The sequence below is a fragment of the Urocitellus parryii genome, chromosome 5, assembly GCF_045843805.1.
Source record: "Urocitellus parryii isolate mUroPar1 chromosome 5, mUroPar1.hap1, whole genome shotgun sequence".
Lineage (NCBI taxonomy): Eukaryota > Metazoa > Chordata > Mammalia > Rodentia > Sciuridae > Urocitellus > Urocitellus parryii.
In genome coordinates, this window is record NC_135535.1 from 51,614,048 (window position 1) to 51,639,731 (window position 25,684).

At 39.1% G+C, this 25,684-nt stretch overlaps 1 protein-coding gene across 1 annotated transcript in view; it reads right to left on the reverse strand.

Annotated features, from left to right (window-relative positions):
- The window catches only part of Tbc1d30 (TBC1 domain family member 30), an 83,770-nt gene extending 58,627 nt beyond the window's left edge, over positions 1-25,143 (reverse strand). Inside the window, exons 1-2 of the mRNA XM_026392973.2 lie at positions 24,669-25,143; positions 20,610-20,774 (exon numbers count right to left, since the gene is read on the reverse strand). Of these exons, the coding sequence (XP_026248758.2) occupies positions 20,610-20,774; positions 24,669-25,143 (640 nt within the window). The remainder of the gene's footprint in view (positions 1-20,609; positions 20,775-24,668) is intronic.
- Between the last annotated feature and the right edge of the window lie 541 nt (positions 25,144-25,684).

Sequence of the window (25,684 nt, forward strand, 5' to 3'; positions counted from 1 at the left end):
ACCTTTCAGCCCAGCTACTTAGGAGGTTGAGACAGGAGGTTGCTTCTGCCCAGGAGTTTGAGGTTTGAGACCAATCTGGCTAAAATAGTCAGACCCTGCCTCAAATAAAAAGGAAGGAAGGAAGGAAGGAAGGAGAACAAAAACAGGATCGGGACATCTGATCTCATAGCCCAACAAGGTTCACAAATTTAGCTCCTCCTCTAAAAGGGATGACAGTTATTATCACACCTTTCCAAGAATAACAACAGAAATCTATTCATATGAAAACAAGTCAGACTGTTTAGCTCCCTAAAAGTCCCTGTCTTTCTGTAGGAGTGCTGGAGCCTTGTGGGCCTTGACGTGGAATCAGACATGAGAAGCTCTTTAATGTTCACTAAGAATCATAACCAACCAAACTCAAAGTCCACAAACCTCCCCACATTACAGGGCCTAGAGTTTGAATCCCTTCTACATTTTGTGAGCCATCTAAGGAGAATTGGGACCAAAAAAAAAAAAAAAATGATAAGACAGAAACACCAATGCGGGCTAGGAGAAACCTGCCCCAATTGTATAAAGAAAACAACTAAATAAATTATGCACCCCTTTCCTATCATGTTTTAATTACACAACTGATTCTAGAATCGGTTTGATCTGATAAATCAGAAAACTGGTGGGGAGGGGAGAAGGAGACAGCCTGCCCTCTACTGGCCACCCTGGGTAGTGGCAGCAAGGTGTGAGAAGGACATCCTTGCCATCCTTTGAACTTGAAACCAACACACCCAACTACAGCAACTTTCATACTTGACCAAAACCTTATAGGAGAGATCTCGGGCCAAATGGCACACTTTGGTGCCTTAATGGCATGTCCTACAACATTCCTTTCTGTGAATGGTGTTGGGAATGCCATATTGGATGGAGCAAAAAAGCTCTAATAGACTAATAGGATGTGACACACAATTGTTAAAAATTATTCTTTTCCAACATGCAATATCAAAGTATATTTCTAACCCAGGAGTGGTAACACATGCCTGTAATCCCAGTGACTCCAGAGGCTGAGGCAGGATGATTGCAAATTCAGGGCCAGCCTCAGCAACTTAGCCAGGCCCTAAGGAACTTAGTGACATCCTGTCTCAAAATAAAAATAAAAAAGAGCTGGGATATGACTCACCACCCCTCAGTTCAATCCCTAGTGTATGTGTGTGTGTGTGTGTGTGTGTGTGTGTGTGTGTGTGTGTATAAACACCTACACACACATACACACACACACACATTCACACATTTCTATACAGAGTCCATTACAAACATCAACTTGTTCATGCCATCACCAGAAAAAAAAATGTCATTATGTTATCATTCAATGGCATATAACCCATTAAAAGTAAAAATCATGGCAAAAATACCCAGAAGCTCAGAAAAATCCTCCTGCAGTTTTCAGGGGATCCAGAGTTAGATGCACATCTACCACTGAGTATGCAAAGTTTGCAAGGCTATAAGGAGATATTCTACAAAGACAGTATATCTGGAATTGACCTGTCTTTAACATTATTCTTATGTGCCTGGGACATACATTTTCTAAGTCTTTTAAGAATTTTTTATTTTTTTTTCTGTAGTAAGGATTGAACCCAGGGACACTTAACCACTGGGCCACATCTCCAGTCCTTTTTATTTTTTGAAACAGAGTCTCACTAAGTTGCTTAGGGCCTCACTAAATTGCTGAGATTAGCGTTGAACTTTCGATTCTCCTGACTTAGCCTCCCAAGTCACTGAGATTACAGGTATGCACCACCATGCCCAGATTTTAGGGTTTGTTTCTACCTGAAATGCTATTACCTCATTTTCCCCATGCTTATGTAAAGATTATACTGACGTTATCATCAATAAATGTTTCCTGGATAATAGCCATACCTCAAATTGCATCTAGTCTATCTAGGAAAGTAGTTCATACATACTAGTGTCCTATGTTCCCTAGAAAGTTACACTAGATTAATTCTAGGGGGTTTCCTTTAGTTCCAAAATTCTAAGATAATTCCACAAAATTCTTACATGTTTACAAACTAGGATGTTCCAGTCTCAGCAGAGCCCTGGTGCTCCTTCCTAATCAAGCCCTTAGCCATTTATGAAAGTGGTGATTCCAAATATACTCTGTTGATCTTAAGCTCTGTACCTACCTTGGCCTCTTACTTCCATGACCAAGTCACTTGCTTCACTTGTGCTTTCACATGCATACACACACACACACACACACACACACACACACACACGGCATCTCTGATACAACCTCTTCATTTATCCACCCACCCAACTAACCATCCACCTCCCACACATTCAATGAGCCCATCTGTAATGCTAAGCTTTGTAATAAATGCTAAGGATGAATGGCCTAGTCTCTTTCCTAGAAGATCTGTGTCTAATGCAGGGAGGAAGTAGAAGATGCATAAACTATTACTGGAGCTCTAATAGAAGAAAGTATAGCAAATGATAGACTCTAGAAGAAGAAAGTAATCAGTTCTAACCACCAAGGGGCAGATGGGAATCTAAACCAGGAAGCCTAATTTTTATCCCATCTCATTCCCAATGAACTTCAACATGACTACAATATCCTTGCTAGATAAGTCAAATGTAATGCAGCCTCTTTCCCAGTGACTTGAGTGAAGTAAAAAGCCCACTATCATTGCTTTAAAAAGGCAAAAAAAAAAAAAAAAGTCCTGTTCCCTTTCAGTCTTTGTCCTGTTTGACTTCTCTGTATAACTGTGTGTGTGTACACATGCATGTGTTCTTGAGAACTGTTCTAGAGAAGTTAAACCTGCATCTCCTTTAAACTCTACCTCTGGCCTCACTCTTGACACTGCACTCTCTATTGGCTTTTTTACCTCCAGGGTTATGTCTTCCACATTTTCCCCTAGCAGTCCCAGTGGTCTCTCCTGAGGGATCTCAGCTGCCCATACATACTGGTGCCTCCCACCACCCAGATCCTCCTCTTCCTACCATCCAATTGAATCAATTGGATTGAATCCTATCTTATTGAATCACCATCCTAAGTAGCTTGGTGTCTTTCCTCCATACCCAGGACTCAATTCCCCATCTACTCTATTGTTCTAGTGCACTGGCCTCCTCCTGATAGTCCACGTGTCCACTCACCCTCTCCAGCCTGTCTTCATTACCACCAAAATGACCTCTGAAACATGAAAATCCAATCCTGAGCTCTTATTGCTGCTACAGGCAGAATCTCAACTCTTTTCAATTTCTGCCACTTCCCTCTATCCTCCAGTTTTATACCCAGCAAGAGTAGATTACTAAGAGTAGTACCAACACCTGATGCTCGCTCTGCCTTTAGGCTGCTTTCTCTGCCTGGAATGCTCCCTCCCCATGCACATGACACATTTCCATCCTTCTCTTCAGTCCCCCTCAACATTCCCTCGTGCCTCACAGACTTTGGTGTTTCTACCTTTGCTTCTCTGGCCCTTCGTTCACACAGGGCCTCCATTCATACAGAATATGGATCCCCCTAAACACATTTACATGCCCCATTCCAAACTGAATCACATAGAGGAGAAGCAACTCCCTTGCATGTTATGGGAGAAAAGTTAAGCGGTCCTTTCCCAAAGATCTAAAATTCATAAAATCCCTCATTACATGTTATTTGACATCTCCACTTTAAATAATCCCACCTGACCAATTTTATTTTAATGTGAGAAGCCCAGTGACCTTCATAAAGGACTTTTAAAAAGGCAAGTAGACAAATCCTGATGGAAAACACAGCCTGAAAACCTCCCCAATAATTATGGCATAACAGTAAAGAATGTAGCCAGGCAATGCCTTAAACATCGTATGCACTTTAACTCACTCAGTTCTCACAATGACCCCAAGAAGTATCATCATCACCCCCTTTCATGAGAAACTGAAATACAGAGGGATAAGGAACTTGCATGAGATTGTACAGCTAGCCAGTGGCAGACTGATGAGATGGTTCCAGAGTCCCTCATTCCTGACCAATGCAGTCTTCTTGTGTCCCATCAGCTTTCCAAGGGCACATCCCCAGAAGCCCAGACTCCTCCCCCTGACTTCTCCCTTCTTTCTCCATTCTTGCTGTTGGAGAATGGACCTAATGCCATCCTGGCAGATGTGGAGGAACAGACTGTTGCCTAAAAAGTGGTCCCAAAGAAAGAGGATTGAAGAGAAAAGAGGAACCATAAACACAAGAGCATTTTGGACTTTGATTCCATCTTTCTGCCACTCGTCCACAGAACAACTCTCTTTCATAATTCAACAAACTTCTCACTTTTTTTTTCCTCCTCAGTAGGAGGACCTTCAGGTAATCTAATGCTAAGTAGTTCTTAACTCTTGAGAATATAAAGATCATTTTTTACTTGCCTGAAATTCCCTTGCATCAACGACACCTCCTCCTAAGCATTTTTCCACAAATTTCATAAAAGTATATAGTTTTTTCTTGAAACATTTAATGACTCACTGGCATTTCAGGCTCAAATAGTGTGTAGCTAAGACCCCTGTTTGTTAGCCAATCATATTGGAAATGTAGATCTGAAATATTTCGGAGTGTCAACACATACTTTGTGAAAATGGGAGTTGTCCAAAAATAAATTTTAGGGCTGGGGGACATAGCTCAGTTGGTAGAGTGCTTGCTTCGCATGCCCAAGGCCCTAGGTTCAATCCCCATCACCACAAAAGAGAAAAAAAAATTCAATTTAAATTTTTACTGGACCACCATTACAACAAAAATCTTATTGCAAAATTTAGGTTTGCTTCCCTGCATCTTCATTTTTTCTGAAAGGTCACTAGAGATATAGCATACTTCACCTCAGCATCTAGCAGGTACCCAGTGTAGAACTTATTTGAATTTATAACTAAGTACAGATATACATTTAACAATTCAAAGTACATTCAATTCTGTCTTCAAAACATTCCTGAGATAAGTAGGACCAATATTATAGTCCATTTTTCAGGTAAACAGAGGCATGGAAAAATAGAATAGTAGTTGAATGTGTAGATAAGATTTTAGTGTTTGGTTTTAGAAGAAAGATAAATCGGCATGTTTTTATGCTGATCGAATGAATCAGTAGAGATGGAAAAACAGATAAAAGGTGAGAGAAAAGAAGCACAGAGATTCATTAAATAGAAAAGAGAAGATGGATCTAATGTACCCAAGGGCCCTGGGCAATTCATCTTGAGTAACAGCAGGAACACTGTCCACACAAAGGTAGGAACATGAGGCATTCATTTTGATTGCTTATATTTTTTCTGCTGAAATACAAAGTGAAATCATCAGTTATAAGGAGCAGGAACGGAATATAAAAAAGAAGAAGGGGAGTTTGAATGGGCTGGGGAAATACAATAGGATTTCTGGAAGCACCCTGGGTATCCATGATGAGGTTGGCAGTCTCGCATCAGAAGACAGCATCGTTGGCATAAGATGTTTCTCCAGCCAGTCAGCTGTGTAGGTGCACACAGAATGAAGAGAGATTTGAATTTAATCAGGGCTGGAGTTTTGTCAGGGGTGAGTGACAAATATAGAGTAGGACAAATGAGTTAAGTTTTTATGCACATGAATCATGATAAAGACAACCATAAACTCTAAGGAAAGTTACCAGGGAACCAAGCAATGGCTTTTCATTGCTGATTACACATTAAGTCCAATGTGCTGTACAAGATGATAGAATAGGCGTAGAAGCCATCATCCCTATCTTCAGGGAGCTGTCAATATTAGGGAATAGCTCACTAATTCCCAAACTTTTCTGCACACTAGAATAGCCCAGGGAGTTTTGAAATCACCATGTTCAGATCATACTCCATGCCAACTAGATCTGAATATCTGGGAGTGGGAACCAGGCATTAGAATTTTTTAAAGATCCTCAAGTAACTCCAATAGGCAGCAAAGTTTAAGAACACTGGAACAGTCTATTTCTTTGCAAAAGAGAATGGTACTTGGAGATGTAAGTAAAATTCTTAAAATTAAGCATTTTGTGTCACATAGATGGTTATATTTTGCCTTTGATTTACTATCTAGCATAGGAAAAATGCAGTGAATTGCTTTAGAAAATAAGAGTCCATTTTGGGGGGAAAAAAGCTAATCTTGCATTCATACTTAGGATAAAAGACACTTCAAACTGTGAGATATTTATCTTGTTATGTTTCTCATTACTATATTCCCAACACATGTACTCATGTCTAGTAAATTGTAAATGCACAATAAATAATTTGTTGAATGAATAATGGTTTTGAAGCATATATCCTGAAAACACAGTTTAATGGAAGTACTTCCTTTTAAATATAAAATATGAAAATATTCCACTTTTAAAAGTATTTTCATATAACTAAATGCAAAAATAATCACAGTACATGTTTATATACATACATATATACACATATTTTATATATATACACACATTATATATATATACACACATTATATATATACACACATTATATATATACATGCAATATATATATACATGCATTATATATATATACACACATTATATACATTCACATATTTTATATATATACACATTTATATATACACATTATATATATACATATGTATGTACACATACACACATTTCATATGTGTGTGTGTGTGTGTAAAGGTACTTCTAAAAAGGATTATTTCTTTCATATGAAGTCTATTATAGTCTGTATTATTTTTTTGGTTATGGGTTGTCTTTTCCTGCTGGTTGAGACACTATAGAGAACATAAACTTTGATACTGTTGTAAAAGCTTTAGGGAAAGAGAGTGCCCCCTGCTGGCTATAACTGAGTAAGGACACCAAGCCTGGGAGTCCTGGCTGAGTCTACCAACCAGCCTAGTGAGTTGCACCAACACCCCTATTTCCACGCCTCACTGTGCTCAACCAAGGCTGTGGGGTGATAGAATAGGCGTAGAAGTCTCTTCTACTTCTAACCTATCATGATGAGATTCATAAATATTCTTTTTTTTCTAAAAATCAGTTCCCTTTTTAATGAGGTCATAGAAACATCTACTCTTTGTTTCAAAACCTCAGGAATATCTCAGGACTTAGAGGTTCAAAAGCAATTATGGCATTCTCAAATGTCACACAAATCTGCAGTATATATAATAAGTTAATTATGACAAAATGGAAAAAAGAACTTAGCTATAAAACACTAAAGAGTTGTTTTATTTTTTTAACTATTGCTAAAAAATATATTGTAAAAAAATTTAGTCAATTTTTTTCACATAGTCATATTCTTATTAACTTACTTCAGGGTAGACCAAGCTGCTAATTATGTGTCAAAAACATACCTAAGGGCTGGAGATGTAGCTCAGAGGCAAAGTACTTGCTTTAGCAAGCAAAAGGCTCTAAATTTGATCACCAGCACCACAAAACAGATCTTTAATTTAAAAAACTTATAATTGTTATCAGTATTAACAAGTTTGTGATAGAATTCACAGTTCAGTCAAGTTCCAAACTGAGACAAATCTACTTTGATCTAAGTGCCAACTTATTTTTATCCATCAAAACAAATGAGCTTATAAAAAAAGAAATTATACACATCTGGTTAGGACAGCAGAAGCGAAAGGGAGTGCATATAATTTCTGATCCCCGCAAAACCACACTAAAAATACAGTAAAAAGAGTTTTTTATTTTTATTTTTTTTAATCAGAACCTGCAGGGACTAGAGGAAAAGGGAGCAGAGAGAACAGCAATGGATTTTTTTTTCCTACATATCTGACAGGTTTGAGGTTGGGTTTTTAAATTATTTCCAACTCTCCCACTCTTAAAAGCAGTGTTTGGGTAAGAGATGTAGCTCAGTGGTATGGCACTGGCCAAGCATGCCTGAAGTCCTGGGCTTAATCTCTAGTATGCAAAACAAAACGATAACAAAAAAAAAAAAAACAAGAATCAATGAATTTTCTTGAAAGAGATCTTTTCACATATCCTCAATTCCCCCCCCCCCAAGGAGAAATGTTTAGAAGCAGGATGGTTAAATCAGAGGATAAAGCAAAGCTGTAATTCAACCAGGTGAGCCCTCAACCAAAGCACTTTTTTTCTTTTCTGTTTTTTGTCTGTTTATTTTGATACTGGAAATTGAACTCAGGGGAGTTTAACCACTGAGCCACATTCCCAGCCATATTTTATGTTTTATTTAGAGACAGGGTCTCACAGTTGCTTAAGGCCTTACTAAGTTGCTGAGGCTGGCTTTGAACTAGCAATCCTCCTGCCTCAGCCTCCTGAGCTGCTGGGATAGCAATGGATTTTTGAAGCCAGAAAAGCATACAGATAAGCATATAAACTCAGCAGATCCTAGAGAACCACATCCCAAACTCACTGAAGAAAGCTGAGATCCAACCTAAATTATGACACATGTTCCACAAAGACTCAATGTCTGGCAGCCAGTTCTGCAGGAAGTTTGATAAGAAGAATGGGGAAAAAGCTGTGGAGTAGTTAGATCCCCACTTCCCCTCTTCTACTTTCAAGGCCAGGCACCCACTCTTCTATCACTGCAAAAGTTTCATTTCTGTATGGGTTTAAGGAGAGTCCTTGGATAAGCAGCTGAGGACGAGTACTCTGATACCATGAGCTAGATATTTTGGATTTCCTCCATGGATTCTGGATCATAACTCCCACAGTCCTTATTATTTTCTAATGACTAGAACAATAAAGTTAAAGTACTTTGTCCCTGATTTCTTTGGGGCGTGGAATTGAACACAGGGGCACTCAAACACTGAGCCACATCCCCAGCCCTATTTTGTATTTTATTTAGAGACAGGGTCTCACTGAGTTGCTTAGATCTCACTTTTGCTGAGGCTGGCTTTGAACTCACAATCCTCCTGCCTCAATCTCCCAAGCCGCTGGGATGACAGGTGTGCACCACCACGCCCGGCTTGTTCTGGGTCTCTAAAGCAGCTTCAGAATATCTTCAGAGTTAAAGGTCAAAGAAAATCTTTTGCTATAATGTTGAGGGACTTTGGGCCTCAGAAAGCAAAAATCTTTCTCTCTGACCTCCTGATCTTCTATCTGCTCCTTTTTGTCCCCAAGGCAGCCATAAAACCTGAAAATATAGTCTTCTCCCGTTACTGTTTTGGAGCTGGCAATAAAAAAAAAAAATTCTCTGACTTACCTTGTCTGACAGTAGATCATAAGACCCCCCACTTGGAAAGGGGTCCTGCCCAGCTCCTGGGAGAAACCATACTACACAGAGCCAAGAAGAATCAGGCCTTGCTGGGTCTCCCCACTCAGTTATTGGCATTTGGTCATACCCCTTTTGTCCCACTGTATTTCTACATGGTTGTTCATGCTTATATATGCAACGGAGTCTCCACTAAAAAAAGGACCGAGAGCCTCGGGATAGTTGAACACATGTAGGTTGCCGGAGGCTGGCGTGTCTGCAGAAAACAGGAGCTCCGTGCCCCTCCCCACAGCTTGCCCTCTGCATCTCTTCATCTGTATCCTTCATAATATATTTTATAATAAATTAGCAAAGAAAAGTGACCCCCTGGGGTCTATGAGCTGTTCTACTAAATTAATTAAACACAAGGAGGGGTCTGTTGGAACCCCAATTGTAGCCAATTTGTCAACAGCACAAGTAAAACAACCTGGGACTTGTGACTGGCATCTGAAAGCAGGAAGCGGTCTTGTGGACTAAGCTCTCAATCTGTGGGACCTGATACTACCTACTTGGAGACAGTGTCAGAACTGAATTGAATTAGAGGACATCCAGGTGTTGCCCACTGCAGACTGACTGTTTGCTTGTTGGTGGGAAGAAATCCCTGCATCTTTTGGGGTCACACAAGTGATCTGTGTTGTGAGCATACAGTAGGAGAAACTAAGCTTGTTTTTCTCCTCTGTGTATACAGTTCCTTACCTAAAACAGGGGACTTACTGACCATAGGCCTACTAAATGCTAAATGCAGAGGATTCCAGCTCTCTTCACTCCACTCAGTTCCCAGAATACCAGCAGCCACACTTTTGCCCACCATCCAGGAGGTCAGAACACTCTTCCCTGGGAAATCTGACCAGCCCCAGAAGGCAGGCCTGAAATACTCAACTAGGGGGTTCCATCCAGATGTCCTTCAGTGGAACTCAAAGTCAATAATCCCTGCCAGGGAGCCCAGAGTTCAAGTCAACTTTTTAGACTCCCACACTTCATATGAACAGACAGCCAGGGTTGAACAGACCTCTGAGAAAAGCTTCTAAATAAAATAGCAGTTTTGAAAGTTTCTTTCCTCCTTTATATTTTAGCTCCTCCAAAATGTTCTGTTCTACTTCTCTATTTTAGTCTCTATCACTATGCTTAGAATGATAATGTATTGCACCTATGAAATAAGAATATGGTGCCACATGTTTAAAAAATTCAAATAACAATCCCCAAAAAAAGTTTTCAATACAGGACTGAAAAATAAAGTTGAGGTAATAAGTTGACACAGTGAAGCAAAAAATAAAAAAGATGAAAAATAAGAACATGACAGAACTAATCCAGATGTGGTGACCACCAAATAGCAGAACCCCAGAAGGAGGAAAAAGAATAGAAGAAACAGTTCACAGAAAACTACCTGATTGAAAGAACCTGTCTAGGCTAGTGAAAATGACCTACATGAGTGCAAGCAACAGGGCCATGAACTCTGAGAACGAGAGAAGACTCCACAGCTTTCAAGGGAAAAGTAAGCAGTCAAGTACAGAGGTTCAGGAATCGGAAAGGCTTCCAGCTTCCCAAGATCAACAATGGAAGTGAGAAGGCAATAAAGCAAGCCTAGAACCATCCATCAAAATGCAGCTATAATAAAGCCATTTTCATTCATGCACGGGCCCCAAAAATTTATGTCACATGGAATACAGGAAACAAGATCTGACACCGGGTGGGGTGGGGGGGAGTTTCCACTGAAAGAGTGAGGGGGGAGCCCAGATAACAGCAGTGTGCAGGGCAGAGCAAACCAGTACAGCCTGGAGCAGTGTGGCTCAGTTGTGTGGAAGGGAGTCAACACAAGATGTTTCCTGCCACTGGATCATCTTCTAACTCACAGGCAGAATGCCCAGGGGAGCTGGTCCAATTCTCACCTGTACATGTTTATTTTACAATGTGCTAATGAAACCTGCTTTTCCCTCCATTCCCACAGAAGTACTTTGACCTGCTTCTAAGAGCAGGAGGAAGTGAGGCTGTGGTGGGGTTCGAATCAAAAATAAAAAGCAAGCCACACCCCAGCCCAGCTGATTATTCAGCAGCTGGTGCACATGACGGCCTGACAGATGTCACAGGACTCGTTTATAACCTTGCCATCTGACTTCCCCAGAAAAGACTCCTGTGAATTCTCAGGGGAAGTCAACCCTAGACAGGGACCCCAACTTTACCTTCTGGAAGCTTTTATCTAAGACAGCAACATTACCCTCTACACAACTAGATTTGGGCTTGCTACTCAGTTTTTCAGAACCATATGTTACTTGGGAACATATAAAACAAGTGAGGAAAGTATAAAGAAAGGAAAGTAATGGTTAACACAAACGTCGGGGAGAGATTTCACTCAGGGAACAGCACACAGGGGGGCTGACTCTTCATTGTGCGATAATATCTGTTACTCAAGCTTGATAAGTAAATATCACCATACACAGGCATCTTTATTCTTATTCTTTTTATTTTTTTTTTGAACCAGGAATTTAACCCAGAAGTGCCCAATCACTGAGCCACATCCCCAGTTTTGTTTTCAGACAAGGTCTCACTAAGTTGCTGAAGCTATTTTGAACTTGAGATCCTCCTGCCTCGGCTTCCCGAGTTGCTGGGATTACAGGTGAGCAAGTGTGCCACCATGCCCGGCTATTTATTCTTTTTTCTTAAGTTTTTTTTTTTTTTTTTTTTTTTTTTTATGAATGGACACTATCCCTTTATTTTGTTTATTTTTATGTAGTACTAAGGATTAAACCTAATGCTTCACATATGCTGGACAAGCACTCTGCCACTAAGCTACAATCCCAACACACACCTATTTATTCTTTAAAATAAAATGCAGGGGCTGGAGTTGTGGCTTAGTGGTAGAGCGCTCGCCTACTGCATGCGAGGCGCTGGGTTCGATCCTCAGCACCACATAAAAATAAATAAATAAAATAAAGGTATTGTGTCCACCTACAACTAAAAAAAAAATAGTTAAAAAAATGCATATATTAGGGCTGAGGTTGTGGCTCAGTGGCACAGCACTTGTCTCACACATGTGAGGCACTGGGTTCAGTCCTTTAAAAAAATTTTAATGCATATATTAAATAATTTTCCTTATGATACATTCTGTAATAAAAGATATTTTAAAGGAACAAAAAAAATCTGTGTGTGTGTGTGTGTGTGTGTGTGTGTGTGTGCGCGCGTGCACGTGCTGGGAACTGAACCCAGGACTTCATACACCTTCATACACTGAGCTACACCTCTAGCCCTCTTAATATTCTTAAGGGGTGGGGTTGTGGCTCAGTGGTACAATGCTCACCTATCTTGTGTGAGGCACTGGGTTCAATTCTCAGCACCACAAAGAAATAAAATAAAGGTCCATTGACAACTAAAAAAATGTTTTTAAAAATATTCTTGGGGCTGGGGATATGGCTTAAGTAGTAGCGTGCTTGCCTGGCACACATGAGGCACTGGGTTCAATCCTCAGCACCACATAAAAATAAAATAAAGATATTATGTCCACCTAAAGCTAAAAAATAAATATTTTAAAAATATATTCTTAAAAATCTTATGCCTACAAGGTGAAAAGTTATATGAAATGGAAAATTCTACATAGTTTACCAAAGCTAATATAAAAAGAAATAGAAAATATAAATCACTCTATAATTATTTTAAAAGTTACATTCATAGTTACAAATCTTTCTTTTTTTTAATTTTTTTTTTAATATTTATTTTTTAGTTCTCGGAGGACACAACATCTTTGTTGGTATGTGATGCTGAGGATCGAACCCGGGCCCGCACACATGCCAGGCGAGAGCGCTACCGCTTGAGCCACATCCCCAGCCCCACAAATCTTTCTATAAAGAAAATTTCAGGTCCAAATGTGTTTACCAGTGAATTTAACCAAATATTTATGAAAGAGATAATACCAGTCTTACACAATCTCTTCCAGAGAATAGAAAGGCAAGCTCTATAACTTTTTCTTTCTCTCAAAATCTGATAAGAACATTACAAGAATTATAAGTCAGTCTCATTCATGAACACACATAGATGCAAACATTATAATCAAAGAATTAGCAAACCAAACCCACTCAATTTATATATAAAGAATACATCAGGACCAGGTTAGGATTTTTCCAGAAATGAAAGATTTCTTTAACATTCAACAGAATTCATAAAATTCAACATGTCATTTCAATACAGTAGATAAAATGTGATGAAATTCAGCATCTTAGCAAATTGGACAAAAGGATGTCCTTAATTTAATAAAAGAGTTATACAGAAAACTTTCACAAGCATTGTACTAATTGGTGAAATGAAAAGAAAGCTTTCCTTCTGAGGTTTAACACAAGGAGAAAATATCTACCATATTATCATTATTGCTATTTGATATTCTACTGAAAGCCCCAGGCAGTGTGCACAAGGCAAAAGAAAAAGAAACGAGGGCCTGGGTTTGAAACTCAGTGGTAGAGCACTTGCCTAGCACATGTGCGGCACTGGGTTTGATCTTCAGCACCACCTAAAAATAAGTAAATAAAATGAAGGTTTAAAAACCACAGTAGTGTTGTGTCCGCCAAATACTAAAAAAATAAAATACTAAAAAAATTCTCTCTCTCTTTAAAAAAAAAAAAAACCACAGTAATCACATAAAATAAAAATACAAAATAATTTACAGAAATATTATTGGAATCAACAAAAGAAAAAGACTACCAGATACCATCAAGTCAGTAAACAGAAAACTATATTTATACAAACCAGCAAAAGTAAAAAAGTGAATTTTTTAAGACTACGATTTAAAATATTGTCAAGAAACATCAACTACCTAAGAATAAATTTAAAGATATATCTTTATAGACACTAGAAACAGAAAACTATAGAATACTAATAAATTTTAAAATACTGTTGGAGAGATGTGCCATATTTATGGATTGAAAGATCCAACACTGTAAAGATGACAATTTTTCCCAAAGAGTCAAGAATAGCCAAAACAGTCTTGAAGATGAACAAGGTGTAAGGACATATGTTTTCAGATATTAAGGCTATTATAAAATACAATATTGAAAATAAGTGTTTTATTGGCTCAGGGATAAACAATTTTTAAAAAAAAAATAAAGCAAAAAAAGAACCCTCAAGCAGATCCGTGCACATGCAGAAACTTTTTTTTTTTAAACACAAAAATGACATCACAGAGTCATGTTAAAAGATGTTGTCTTCAATACACAAGGCGGGATCACTTAAATATCTACATGAACACATATGAAATTTGACTCCTATGTCACATCACAGAGATAAAATTTACCAGTTCCGGGGGGGCAGTTAGATCTCTATTTGAAAACAAAATAGGAAAGCTTCTAAGCTGGGGGTGCAGGCTAGTGGTCGAGCACCTGCTTGGCATGCTTAAGGCTCTGGGTTCAATTCCCAGCACTGCAAAACATAAAATTAAAATAAAATAAAGCTTCTAGAGTTTGGGGTAAAATAAATAAAGATTTCTTAAACTTCATAGAAAATCCACCAGCTGTAAATGCAGGACTGGCTATATAACTTGTAAAGCCACTTGTTCAAAAAAAATGAGAGTTTCAAGACAGCAACAGCAAAGCTTTAAACCAAGTACGAGGCCGTGCTGATGATGGGACTCCATGGAGTGCACATGGAATCTGCCTGTAAACAGCTAAGACTCATAAATGGAACAATATAGAAAATTAAGAACTACTGCTCACTAAATGACACAGAGTGAAAAGGCAGGCCAAATAAGCTGGACAAAATATTTTCAACATATATTTCACAAAAACTCATATTCAGAATACATAAAGAACTCCAACAAATCTATAAAATAAAAAAGCAGAAAATTCTAGAAACAGGCACCTCACAAAAAATGGATATTCAAATAGCCAATAAACCACATTAGTAATCAGAAAAAAGAATTACACAGCCACCGCACATGTAATAAAACAGTTAAAATCCCAAAGACCATCAATACCAAACCACTCCAAATCCACATGCTCCCCTTTTTTTCTTGTATAGCACTTATCACTTTCTTATATACATAAATAAGGAGTTATTTATTAATTCTAGTGAGCATGGGTCCAGGAAGGTTGAGGAAAGCAAGTTATGGGACTTCCTAGACCTGTGGAAAAAGAAATCTCTTCTTCCAGGTAGAGCTGCTGAACTGGAGCTGCTGCCGGCTGTGCTGGCCTTGTGTAGCACCCAGGCAAGCACAGCTAAGAGATGAAGTCATGTTCTCCAAGATTCTGTTTGAACAGCTAGACCTGATTTAACAATACCCAAAAGCACATCCCTGGACTTATAAATATGCCAATCAATTTCCTTGTTTAACTTAAATCAATTTGTTATTTCTGTACTCATGACTGAAAGAAAATTCTTCAGTATTTCCATGCTACACTGAAACGAAATGGTCGACTGAAAAACAGTGCATCAGCCATTAAAAATTATGTTTATGAATAATTTATACCAATGGCATCAGTTTATGATGTGTTACATGGAAAAGGTAGGACACAGAAATGTTATGTACTATCATGACTTTGGGAAAAGTGCATATTAAAAAAAACCCACTTGAATAAATATTCTAAAATATGAAGGGACTGTCTTTAGAAAATTATTTCTTTCCTCTTCTTTTTATATTTCTGTATGTTTGAAAGTTTCCACAAGTATATTAAATTTTAACACTTTTATTAAGACGTAATTCACTTACCATAAAATTCATCCTTTTTGACTATACATATTGGTGATATTCACAAAGTAACCATCAACACTATCTAATTCCAGAAAAATTTCATCACCCCAATAAGAAATCTAGCTGGGTTGTTAAGATTACAGGTGTACGCTTAACAACTCAAGGGGCTAAAGTAGGAGGATTCCAAGTTCCAGGCCAGCCTCAGTAAATTAGCAACTTAGGGAGGCTCTAAGCAATTTAGCAAGACCCTGTTTCAGAATAAAAAATAAAAATGGATGGGGCTGTAGCTCAGTGGTAAAGCAACCCTGGGTTAAATCGCCAGTACCAAAAAGAAAAAAAAAAAATCTATAACATTAGCAGTCACTCTCCATTCCACTCTGTTCCACCCTTTCCAACCCCTAGTAACCACTAATCTACTATGTCTTACAGACTTGCCTACTCTGGTCATTTCAAATAGAATGTACAATATGCTGATTTATGTGTCTGGCTTCTTTCACTTGGATAAACCTTAAAAACATTTTTTTTAATCTATGTTGTGGCATACATTAGTACTTTTTTTATATGGCTTAGAAATATTCCATTGAATAGATATTACCACATTTTATTTACTCATTATCCACTGATAGACATTTGGATTATTTCCACTTTTTGGCTCTTATGAATAATAATAATATAACATTTGTGTGCAAGTTTTTGTGGGAACATGTTTCTTCAATTCTCTTCAGTAGATATGTAGGAATAGATTATTGGTTGAGTATATTACTTTTACAATTTAAAAATACACACACACACACAGAAAACTGTTTTTTAGTGGAAAATGTTGACTTTCTGTGCCACCAAACTCGGGGCTGCACAAATACCATTTCCTTCTACAAAGGACAAATTATTGTATCAGAGAAGACAGGCACAGGAAAAGCAAAACAAAGATGGCCCCATCTGACAAGGTATGAGCCTCTGCCAGGCATTTATAATAGATAGTGAAATTTAGGATGCCAGCGAAGATGCATTAATACAATGGGGTTGTAAACTGTAAAAAATTCCTGTATTTATTGGCAAAGCTAGAACAAAGACAATATTTCTATGTATATTCACATTTTGTTCATGTTTTCTCTTACCATGATTTTCAAGAGCCAGCTAGATTTTATTTTTTTATTTAAAATACCATTTCACAAACTCAACCAGCGTAAATTAAACATTTATTACACCAAGGCAGAAAATTGTAAAACAATGCAATGCTAATAATTAATATGATCTCCATCTACTTTCAGGAAAAACAGGTTAAGCTAACCACATAAAAATCTTAACATCAAAATTGTTCAGTATAATCCATTTAAACAAGTAAAGATAAAGTACTTATTTCATATGCAAACTATGCTGAAGCAACACATTCTAACAAACCTGAACTCTTTATTGTGTCCTTTGCAAGTTACAAATTTCTTATAGTTCAGCAACATTCCAATAATATTATAGAGTTGATAGAGTTATCTAATTGCTAAGAAAAACTAGAAAATTCTATATCATAGTTCATGATTAGAAAGTGTGGACTTGTGAGACATTTTTTCTTTTTCTTTCCACATTACTTTTTTTTTAATATTTATTTTTTAGTTGTAGTTGGACACAATACACTTATTTATTTGTATGTGGTGCTGAAGATTGAACCCAGGGCCTTGCACATGTGAGGCAAGCACTCTACCGCTGAGCCACAACCTCAGCCCCTTTCCATATTACTTTTGAGACTTTACCTTCAAATTCTTTCTCACTCCCTTATTAGCTATGTGACCTTAGGCAAATTACTTAAACTTTCTGAATCTCAGTGTCCTAATAAAATGTGCATAAAGATACATGCTTTTAGCTGGGTGCGATAGCACAGGCCTGTAATCCCCACAGCTCCAGAGGCCAAGACAGGAGGATCATGAGTTAAACTCCAGCCTCAACAACTCAGTGAGGCCCTGTCTCTAAATAAAATATAAAAAAGGGATGGGGATGTGGCTCAGTGGTTAAGTGCCCCTGTGTTCAATCCCTGGCACAGAAAGAAACAAACAAAAAAAAAAAAAAACATGCTTTTGGAGTCTCATAAGAAAAAAAAAAGCAATAATTTGGCACAAAGCATGTATTCAATAAATAACAGTTGCTGTTGTTCTTTTAAATCTTATTTAAAATATTAAGTTGTTTATGCCAATAATTTTCCTTAGATGAATATAGGGGGAGAAATGTGCTCTTCTATAAGACAAATATTGATGTTGCTTTTTTTTTTTTATGTCCACCCCAATTTTAAAACAAAGAGATGCTACCACAAGGCGTGACATAAGAAACCATAAAGTCTAAGCAGTTATATCATTTGTGTTAGAAATAAAAATGATCTAGTCATTTTGATCATAATGAACATTTACTTCTGATTCTTGTTTCAAAATTATTATGTTCTCTGATGTATTAATGAGCAATAACCCTTTTTAATAAAAGTCAATTTTATTCTGTAGTATTCTATGGTAGGGAAAAAATCACTTTTGCAAAGAATTATAAGCATCAAATCCACATGAAGGCAGAAATGGAAATTATCTGGACTTTGCATGTTAAATACATACAAGTCAACACAACATATTCTATTTGAATTCATCATTGCCAACCACTACAAAATGAAAGTTCAGTTATTCAATGTATAGTGAAATCTCAGCTTTTTAGAACTCTAGTTAAATGTATTTATTATTAATTGATGTTCAGGAAAGAGGTAAAATGTGCAACTACTGGAATTAAGCATTTAGTCACAAAACATCTAACTTCTGGAGTTCTAAAATTAATAAATAACCATTTAGTCAAAATTTTAACTGGCTACATCATAGTATAGTACCATACTATGACAATAATTTTAATGTAGTTATTGCTCAACAGAAAACACTGTTCTATTTAATAGTCATATTACCAAGGTGAGAAGTAAGCTTTCAAGGAAGGCAGCCAGATAACCCCATATTCTCTAAAATGCAAAATCCTGGCTGAAATTGAAGAGAAATTCTAAAATACATAGGAAGGATGCATTCACAGATTCACAAATTAAGTTGGGTACTTGTGGGCACATTTGCCATAAAAAGACATAACTACCAGTCCTTCTGTTAATCAAGTAATTTAAATTCCACATGATTATTAGTCCCTAGTAACTACCAATACAGTCCACCCTTTCATGACCTCATCTAACATTCCTCTCTGTGTGCTGACACCTGATCCATCTTTTCTTGCACTTTACTACACACTAAAACTCCATGTATTGCTAGGCACAGTGGCTCATGCCTATAATTGGGAGGCTGAGGAGGATTATTGAAAGTTCAAGGTCAGTCTGGGTAACTTCATGGGATCACATTTCAAAGTTAATTAAAAAAAAAAAAGGTCTGGGTATATAGCTTAGTGGTAGAACACTTGCCCAGCATGTGCGAAGTTTTGGAGTCAATCCTTAGAGGGAGGAGGAATGCAGGGGGGACATCCATACATTTACCCTTTTATGCCTTTAACTTCTGGTACAAACAACAATAGGTACATAAACACATGGTTGAAAGGAGAAAGTCAAAATCACGGTATCTTATAATAGAAGGGGAAAATAATTTTTACTTGACACTTTTGAATCAATCAAAATCCATGAAAAACTACCATATACTACCATATACATGCCAATTTGTTATAGGTAGATACAGATGCATGCACACGTGCACATAACCTCCCCCGCCACCACACACATGCCCTTCTTCCTGCTCTAGCTATTTCATTAAAGGGCCCGACTCTGAGAGAAAGCCCTGTTCGGTTCCAGTCTTGTCGATCACATTCCCACTTAGTATGGTCCATAGCGGCATCATTATGATAACCAAGTGGCATTCTGTTTAATACACATTAAGTGAAACCTTTATAGTTTGGGGGACAATAAACAGCAATATAATCAAAAGAGGAGCAAGAAAACACAGGATTTTCTTTTAGTGATAAATATGACAATGGTATTTAAGCCATTAATTTTTTTATCTGAAACTAATCAAGCCCTAAAAATTGCTTCATTAAAAAAACATTAATTTAGAATTTTTTTTAAAAAATCTCTAGAATGTGCTATTTTGCATATAAAGTGTGATAGAATAAACAAGCAAGAAAAGGCAATTTTCACATGCACCTGAAAAATCGCCACAGGCATTTTATCAAACATACTATCAGTGCCTATATTTACCATACCTGAACATACTGTTCTGCCATGCTGCATGTTAACAAAAGAATACAAAACAAAAACAGGGACATGTTAGCAGAGTAAAATGTAAAACTATCAAATGGAATATTATAAAATTAATTCACAAGCTTTCATATCTAGTATTACTATGGATCAGATAATTCAACTATTTTTAACTCAATTAACATGCCATGAAACTATAAGTCATAAGAGGATTACCCAAGAGACCGGTTTCATTTGTTAAAATGCTTTGTTCTTTTGAGATTTCAGAGCAAGCTGTAAGATCCTGTTACAAGAGTTTCCTTGTTTAGGTCAATTGTCTAATTCACTTATTGGAGCAATACAGAGATGAAGAGAACAAGGACATGGCTTTTAGTTTATGTCTATTTGAAAAACAAAGATTTTTGTCATTATTTAGCATCCAGTAAAAATAACCATTGTCAAAGTGACGCACTACCTCAAGTCTGGAATAATAAAACTAAGGTAACATTAGGCATGAAGTATTCATTTGAACTGAAAAAAAAAAAAAAAGCTGAGTTATTCATGGTTCTTAGTTCCAGGGTACAAACACCCATGCAGAATTTTTCAAAATATTCAAAAACACAATCCCTATTGCCCCTCTCCAGTACTTACTTCTCTTCTGAGACACAGCCTGCAGGCAGGCAGTCACAATATCACAGTTCCTCTGTAGTTTATGCAGAAGCCTATCTTTCTGCTTCAGCTGCCGAAGTAACTTGGCCGACTGAATGCCAATTCTGTACTTGAGCTCCTGAAGGATTGTCTTCAATTCATTAGGGTCTATAAAGAAAGAAAAATAGAAAGAGAATAAACATCTTGATAGGAATATAAATTTCAATGTGATACTGGTCAACAGATAAATATCTAGAACATTCATTTAAGCCAACCAATTCTAGGTTCTTCCCAAGATTACATACATGCATTCAGCTAAGACATTCCTCAAAAAAGCCACTTATTCATCTCCTGTTCTATTCATGAGGTAAATGCTGTGAATTTAACCCTTGAGGCTACTGTAGCATATAAGCAAAGATTCTTGTTTTTACCATTCCTGGTTCTGGTTGCTTTAGAAATCTGGCATGTACTTTTCTTATTTCTTTCTCTTTTGGGGAGAGGAGGTACTAGGGGTTGAACCCAAGGGTGCTTAACCATTCAGTCAAATCCCCAGCCCTTTTTAAATTTTATTTAGAGACAGGGTCTCATTAAGTTGCTTGCTTAGGGCCGGACATGGTGGCACAGGCCTGTAATCCAATTGGCTCAGAGGGCTGAGACAGGAGGATCTTGAGTTCACAGTCAGCCTCATCAAGGGTAAGGTGCTAAGCAACTCAGTAAGACCCTGTCTCTAAATAAAATACAAACTAGGGCTAGGGCTGAGGATGTGGCTCAGCGGTTGAGTGTCCCTGAGTTCAATCACTGGCACCCCGACTCAAAAAAAAAAAAAAAAAGAAACATATTAAGTTGCATAGGGCCTGGCTAAGTTGCTAAGGCTGGCTTTGAACCCGAAAACCTCCTGCCTCAGCCTCCCAAGCCACTGCACCCAGTTGGTATGTACATTTTTTGTATTATTAAAGTACTCAGGTGGTAAGCCTGTAAGATAAGTTAATCATTAATGTAAAAAACTAAAAAATTTTAATCAGCTATTAAGAATCTTTTCTTTTAAACTATTCATCCTTATAAATTATCATCCTTCTAAATAATTATCCCACATTTTGCAATGTAGAGGAATGTAGTAATACTGATTTTGTGTTAAATATACAGTCTTCAAATAGCCTATCAGGTATAATATTTCATTTTTAGAGACTTGGTAAGTTTTCATATATAAAATATATAAGAAAATATATTTCCTTTTAACAGATAAATTAGTATACATCATTTTTTTTGTACCAGAGATTGAACTCACTCAGAGACACTCAACCACTGAGCCACATCCCCAGCCCTATTTTTTATTTTATTTATTTTTTTAAATTTTTATTAGTTATTGATGGAACTTTATGAATTTATTTGTTTATATGTGGTGCCGAGAATCGAACCCAGTGCCTCGCACATACTAGGCAAGCACTCTACCACTGAGACACATCTCCAGCCGTATTTTGTATTTTATTTAGAGACAGGGTCTCTGAGTTGCTTAGCACCTTGCTTTTTGCTGAAGCTGACTTTGAACCCGCGATCCTCCTGCCTCAGCCTCCCGAAGTCTCCATTCTTAAAACTAACATTCACAAAAGCATGAGATAATGCAAAAACCCTCTCTCATTCCCAGTAACTCCTAGCTATCTATGGCTCTGTTATTCTCTGAATTATATACACTGTTTATGAGAAGAATTTTCAGAGTTCAGTGTGGAAATGTCTTCTCCAGTAACATCAGAATCAGAACATGCCAGGGACAGAAGTGGGTCTACATTTTTGAATGCCCTACACCAGCCACTGCCCCTTTTACAGTGTTAAGTGAGGAAAAACTGAGAAAATTGTCACCTGTGATCAATTTCCTCTCTAAGGAATTCTAGTGTATATGACAACAAAAATAATCTCTAGCATTCTCAACACAGCCCTCTGACCCATTATTATCATCATCCTTATTTACAAAAAAATGAAAGAGACAGAGGTTAAACAGCTTGCCCAAGGTCACACAGCTAGTAAGGAACAGTGGTGGGATATCAATCCAGGAGTCTAACTCCAAAGTTCATCCCTTTGACCATGGGAATACTGACAGTCCAGATTTCCTGAGAAACCGTTTTGGTACCTCACCTAAAGAAAGAGCCACATGTTAAACATCAAAATAAGTGCTACATCAGTGCTACAACAAAATTCCTAACAGTGAGACAAGTGAATTAATCTACACTATTGAGGTTATCTGCATTATTGAGACTCCTATTGAATGTAAAGTAGTTTGTCCCTAATCCTTTTTATTTTTTATTTGAGACAGGTTCTGGCTAAGTTGCTTAGGACCTTACTAAATTACTGAGGCTGGCCTCAAACTTGTGATCCTCCTGCCTTAGCCTCCTGAGTCACTGGGATTACAGGCATGTGCTACTTACTACTTGACCCTTAAAGAAAAATCACATAATAAGTAGCATTATTTAAGCAGACAGCTGTATCCATCACCTGATCCTTAAATCTAACATTCTAATGATGTTTATTAACAGTGAATGTGTACCATTATAAAATGGTCATCATAGTCATCCTAACACCGCTGACTACAAAAGAAAGGATTAGCAGGGTACTAGGTACATAATAAGACTGAAACTGGGGCAAAACAGGCTCTTACAGGTCTTGTGAATAATTAGTAGAGAGGTCATTCATCTGAAGTCGACTTGCAAAGCTGTACCACTTACCTCTCTTTTAAACTTTAGCTTGCCAATTTTCTTCTTCCAAAAGGAAATTACTAATCACCAAAACTCTCTCAGTAATTAAAAGTAAGTCTTGTAAAAAGAGAAAGACAAATCATAATTCTTCAAAATTGATTGTGTTGAAATTTGAAAAGTTATTGCCCTACAGAACTTTTGAGATCAACACACATTCTAGGAACAGCCAAATAACTGTATAAAATGAAATGGCCTAACTCCGCCAGAGGCCAACATGGGGGAGGAAGGTGGAAGTCATTTGTAACAATCAGCTGGGAAAAAATATCTTCACTAGGAAGCCAAAAGAGGAAGCTGAAAGCTGTTCACATAGATTTGAGAAAGCAGCCAAATTATTTATTTGTTTGTTTTTCCTGGAACCAGCTGGACTGATTTTTGTACCGAGAAGATAGGAGACCATCACATAGTACTCTTGCATCCCTCCCCTGCTCATTTAGTACAAGGACATTACTTCCAAGAAATGTTATAGTGGCTTAGCTTCTGTTTTTCACATCTCATTAAATTTTTTAAATTGAGATCTTATTATATCTCTGAAAAAGGACAACTGTAATAACTTCGTGCTTGAGAGGTAAGCTTTTATGAACAGTTGGGGGGGGGGAGGCTCAACAGGACACGAGCCTCAGTTTGATAACAAAAGAAACACCAAATTAGCCTTTCCTCCCATGAAGCCAAGGCCATTTTGTGGGATCAACCTCTCCATGCCAACGGAAGGTACCAGCAGTTATTCTGCAATGAAGCCAATGCTCTAAGACTCTCCACTAATCCGCCACGGTGAACCGGTGAACCGGTGAACAGAACAAAACACCTAGTGAGCAGCTCGGAACCTTGCGTTCTGGTGGAAATGGAATTCGCACGCTCTGCTTTTGAAACCACATTATCGAATTATTCTGCCTCACTAGTTAAACACTAAATAGTGTGGCTAGGGAAAGCGAACTTAAAAAAAAAAAAAATCCCAAGGAGTCCTCTCTATTCTCCCAGCGTCCTCTAGGCAACTTCAGGTATACGTAGCAGAAACTCCAACCCAGTCCTGACAGCTGTTCAGCAGAAATTAGGATTCCGGCTGCCTCTTCCCTTGGGCCTCCACAAACACTTGGGGGAAAGTGGGAGGAGAGACCCCGAGCATTCCAACAACTGATACTCTAAGGGACACCTGGAGAGAGGATGGGAGAAGGGGCATCAGAACTTAGCGCAGTCATGAATGTGTGACCATGTAGGCACCAGAGTCAGTTCGAGGAGAGACCCAGAACTTAATCGCGGATCTCTCGGCCTCTGGGTTCAGGTGCTCGCAGGTGAGCGCAGGAGTCCCGCTCCCCCGACTCACCTTTCTGCCGCAGGTACTGCATCTGGAGCCGCTGGCTCGGACGCTCCTGCAGCTCCTGCAGCACGCGGGAGTCGCCGGCGCCGCGCACGCCCAGGAACACGTCGGAGCCCGAGGCCTCGGTGGAGCTGTCCAGGCTGTCACGGCGCCGCGGGCGGCCCCCCGGACCGCGGCTCCCGGCGGCCACCTCCTCCTCCTCCGTGCAGCTGTACAGCTCGGTGAGCAGGCCGCTCACCAGGGACGCCGTGCGGCTCGTGCGGCCGCGGGGCTGTTGGCCCGGCTCGGGCTCCGGCTCCTCCTCGCCTTCCCATGAGCCGCGGGAGCCGGGCGGCCGTTCCGCCGTCCCTTGAGGGAGAACAGTCCGGGCCACTCCAGGAACCGCTTCCTCCACCGCGTGCTCTAGCCTCTCCTCGCCGCCACCGCGGAACTCCCGCTCCGGGCGCCCCGTCCGGCCTCCGCTGGCGGGAAGGACCTCCATGGCCCCCGGCGCTCCGCAGCCCCGCGCTAGCCGCCGGTCCCGCCTCGCGGCGCCGGCCAGTTCCGGGAGGAGGTGGACCTCGTCCCCGCCTGGGGTGCCCTGGGCCTGGCGCAGTGCCAGCGGGCTCCGGATTCCCGAGGAAGCCAGACCTTCCCTCCCGGGGCCCGCCCCGAATCCGCTGAGCTGGGCTGCGGTCTCCGGCGAAGGGGGACCTCCACGCCGCCGGGTTACCTGGGGACACCTGCCACCGGCGAGGCACCACTTCTCCGAGAGCGCTCTCTGATGAGTGCCAAGGAGCAGGATGTGGCCAGAGCCGGAGCAGGATGAAGCCGTCAGTCCGAAGGGGGATGGGCTCTCTGGCCGCTGCCACCTTCACTTTTAAGCACGTGATTTAACTCAAAATGAGGGCAACTCTTGCATCTTATTGAGCTACCAGCTTGATATAATGCCCGGGAGGGTTTTAAGCGCCAGTCAATAGGCCCAGGTCAGAAACAACTTCTTCCCATACGCGGGCACAATGCCCAGCCCTTCTCACCTTCCC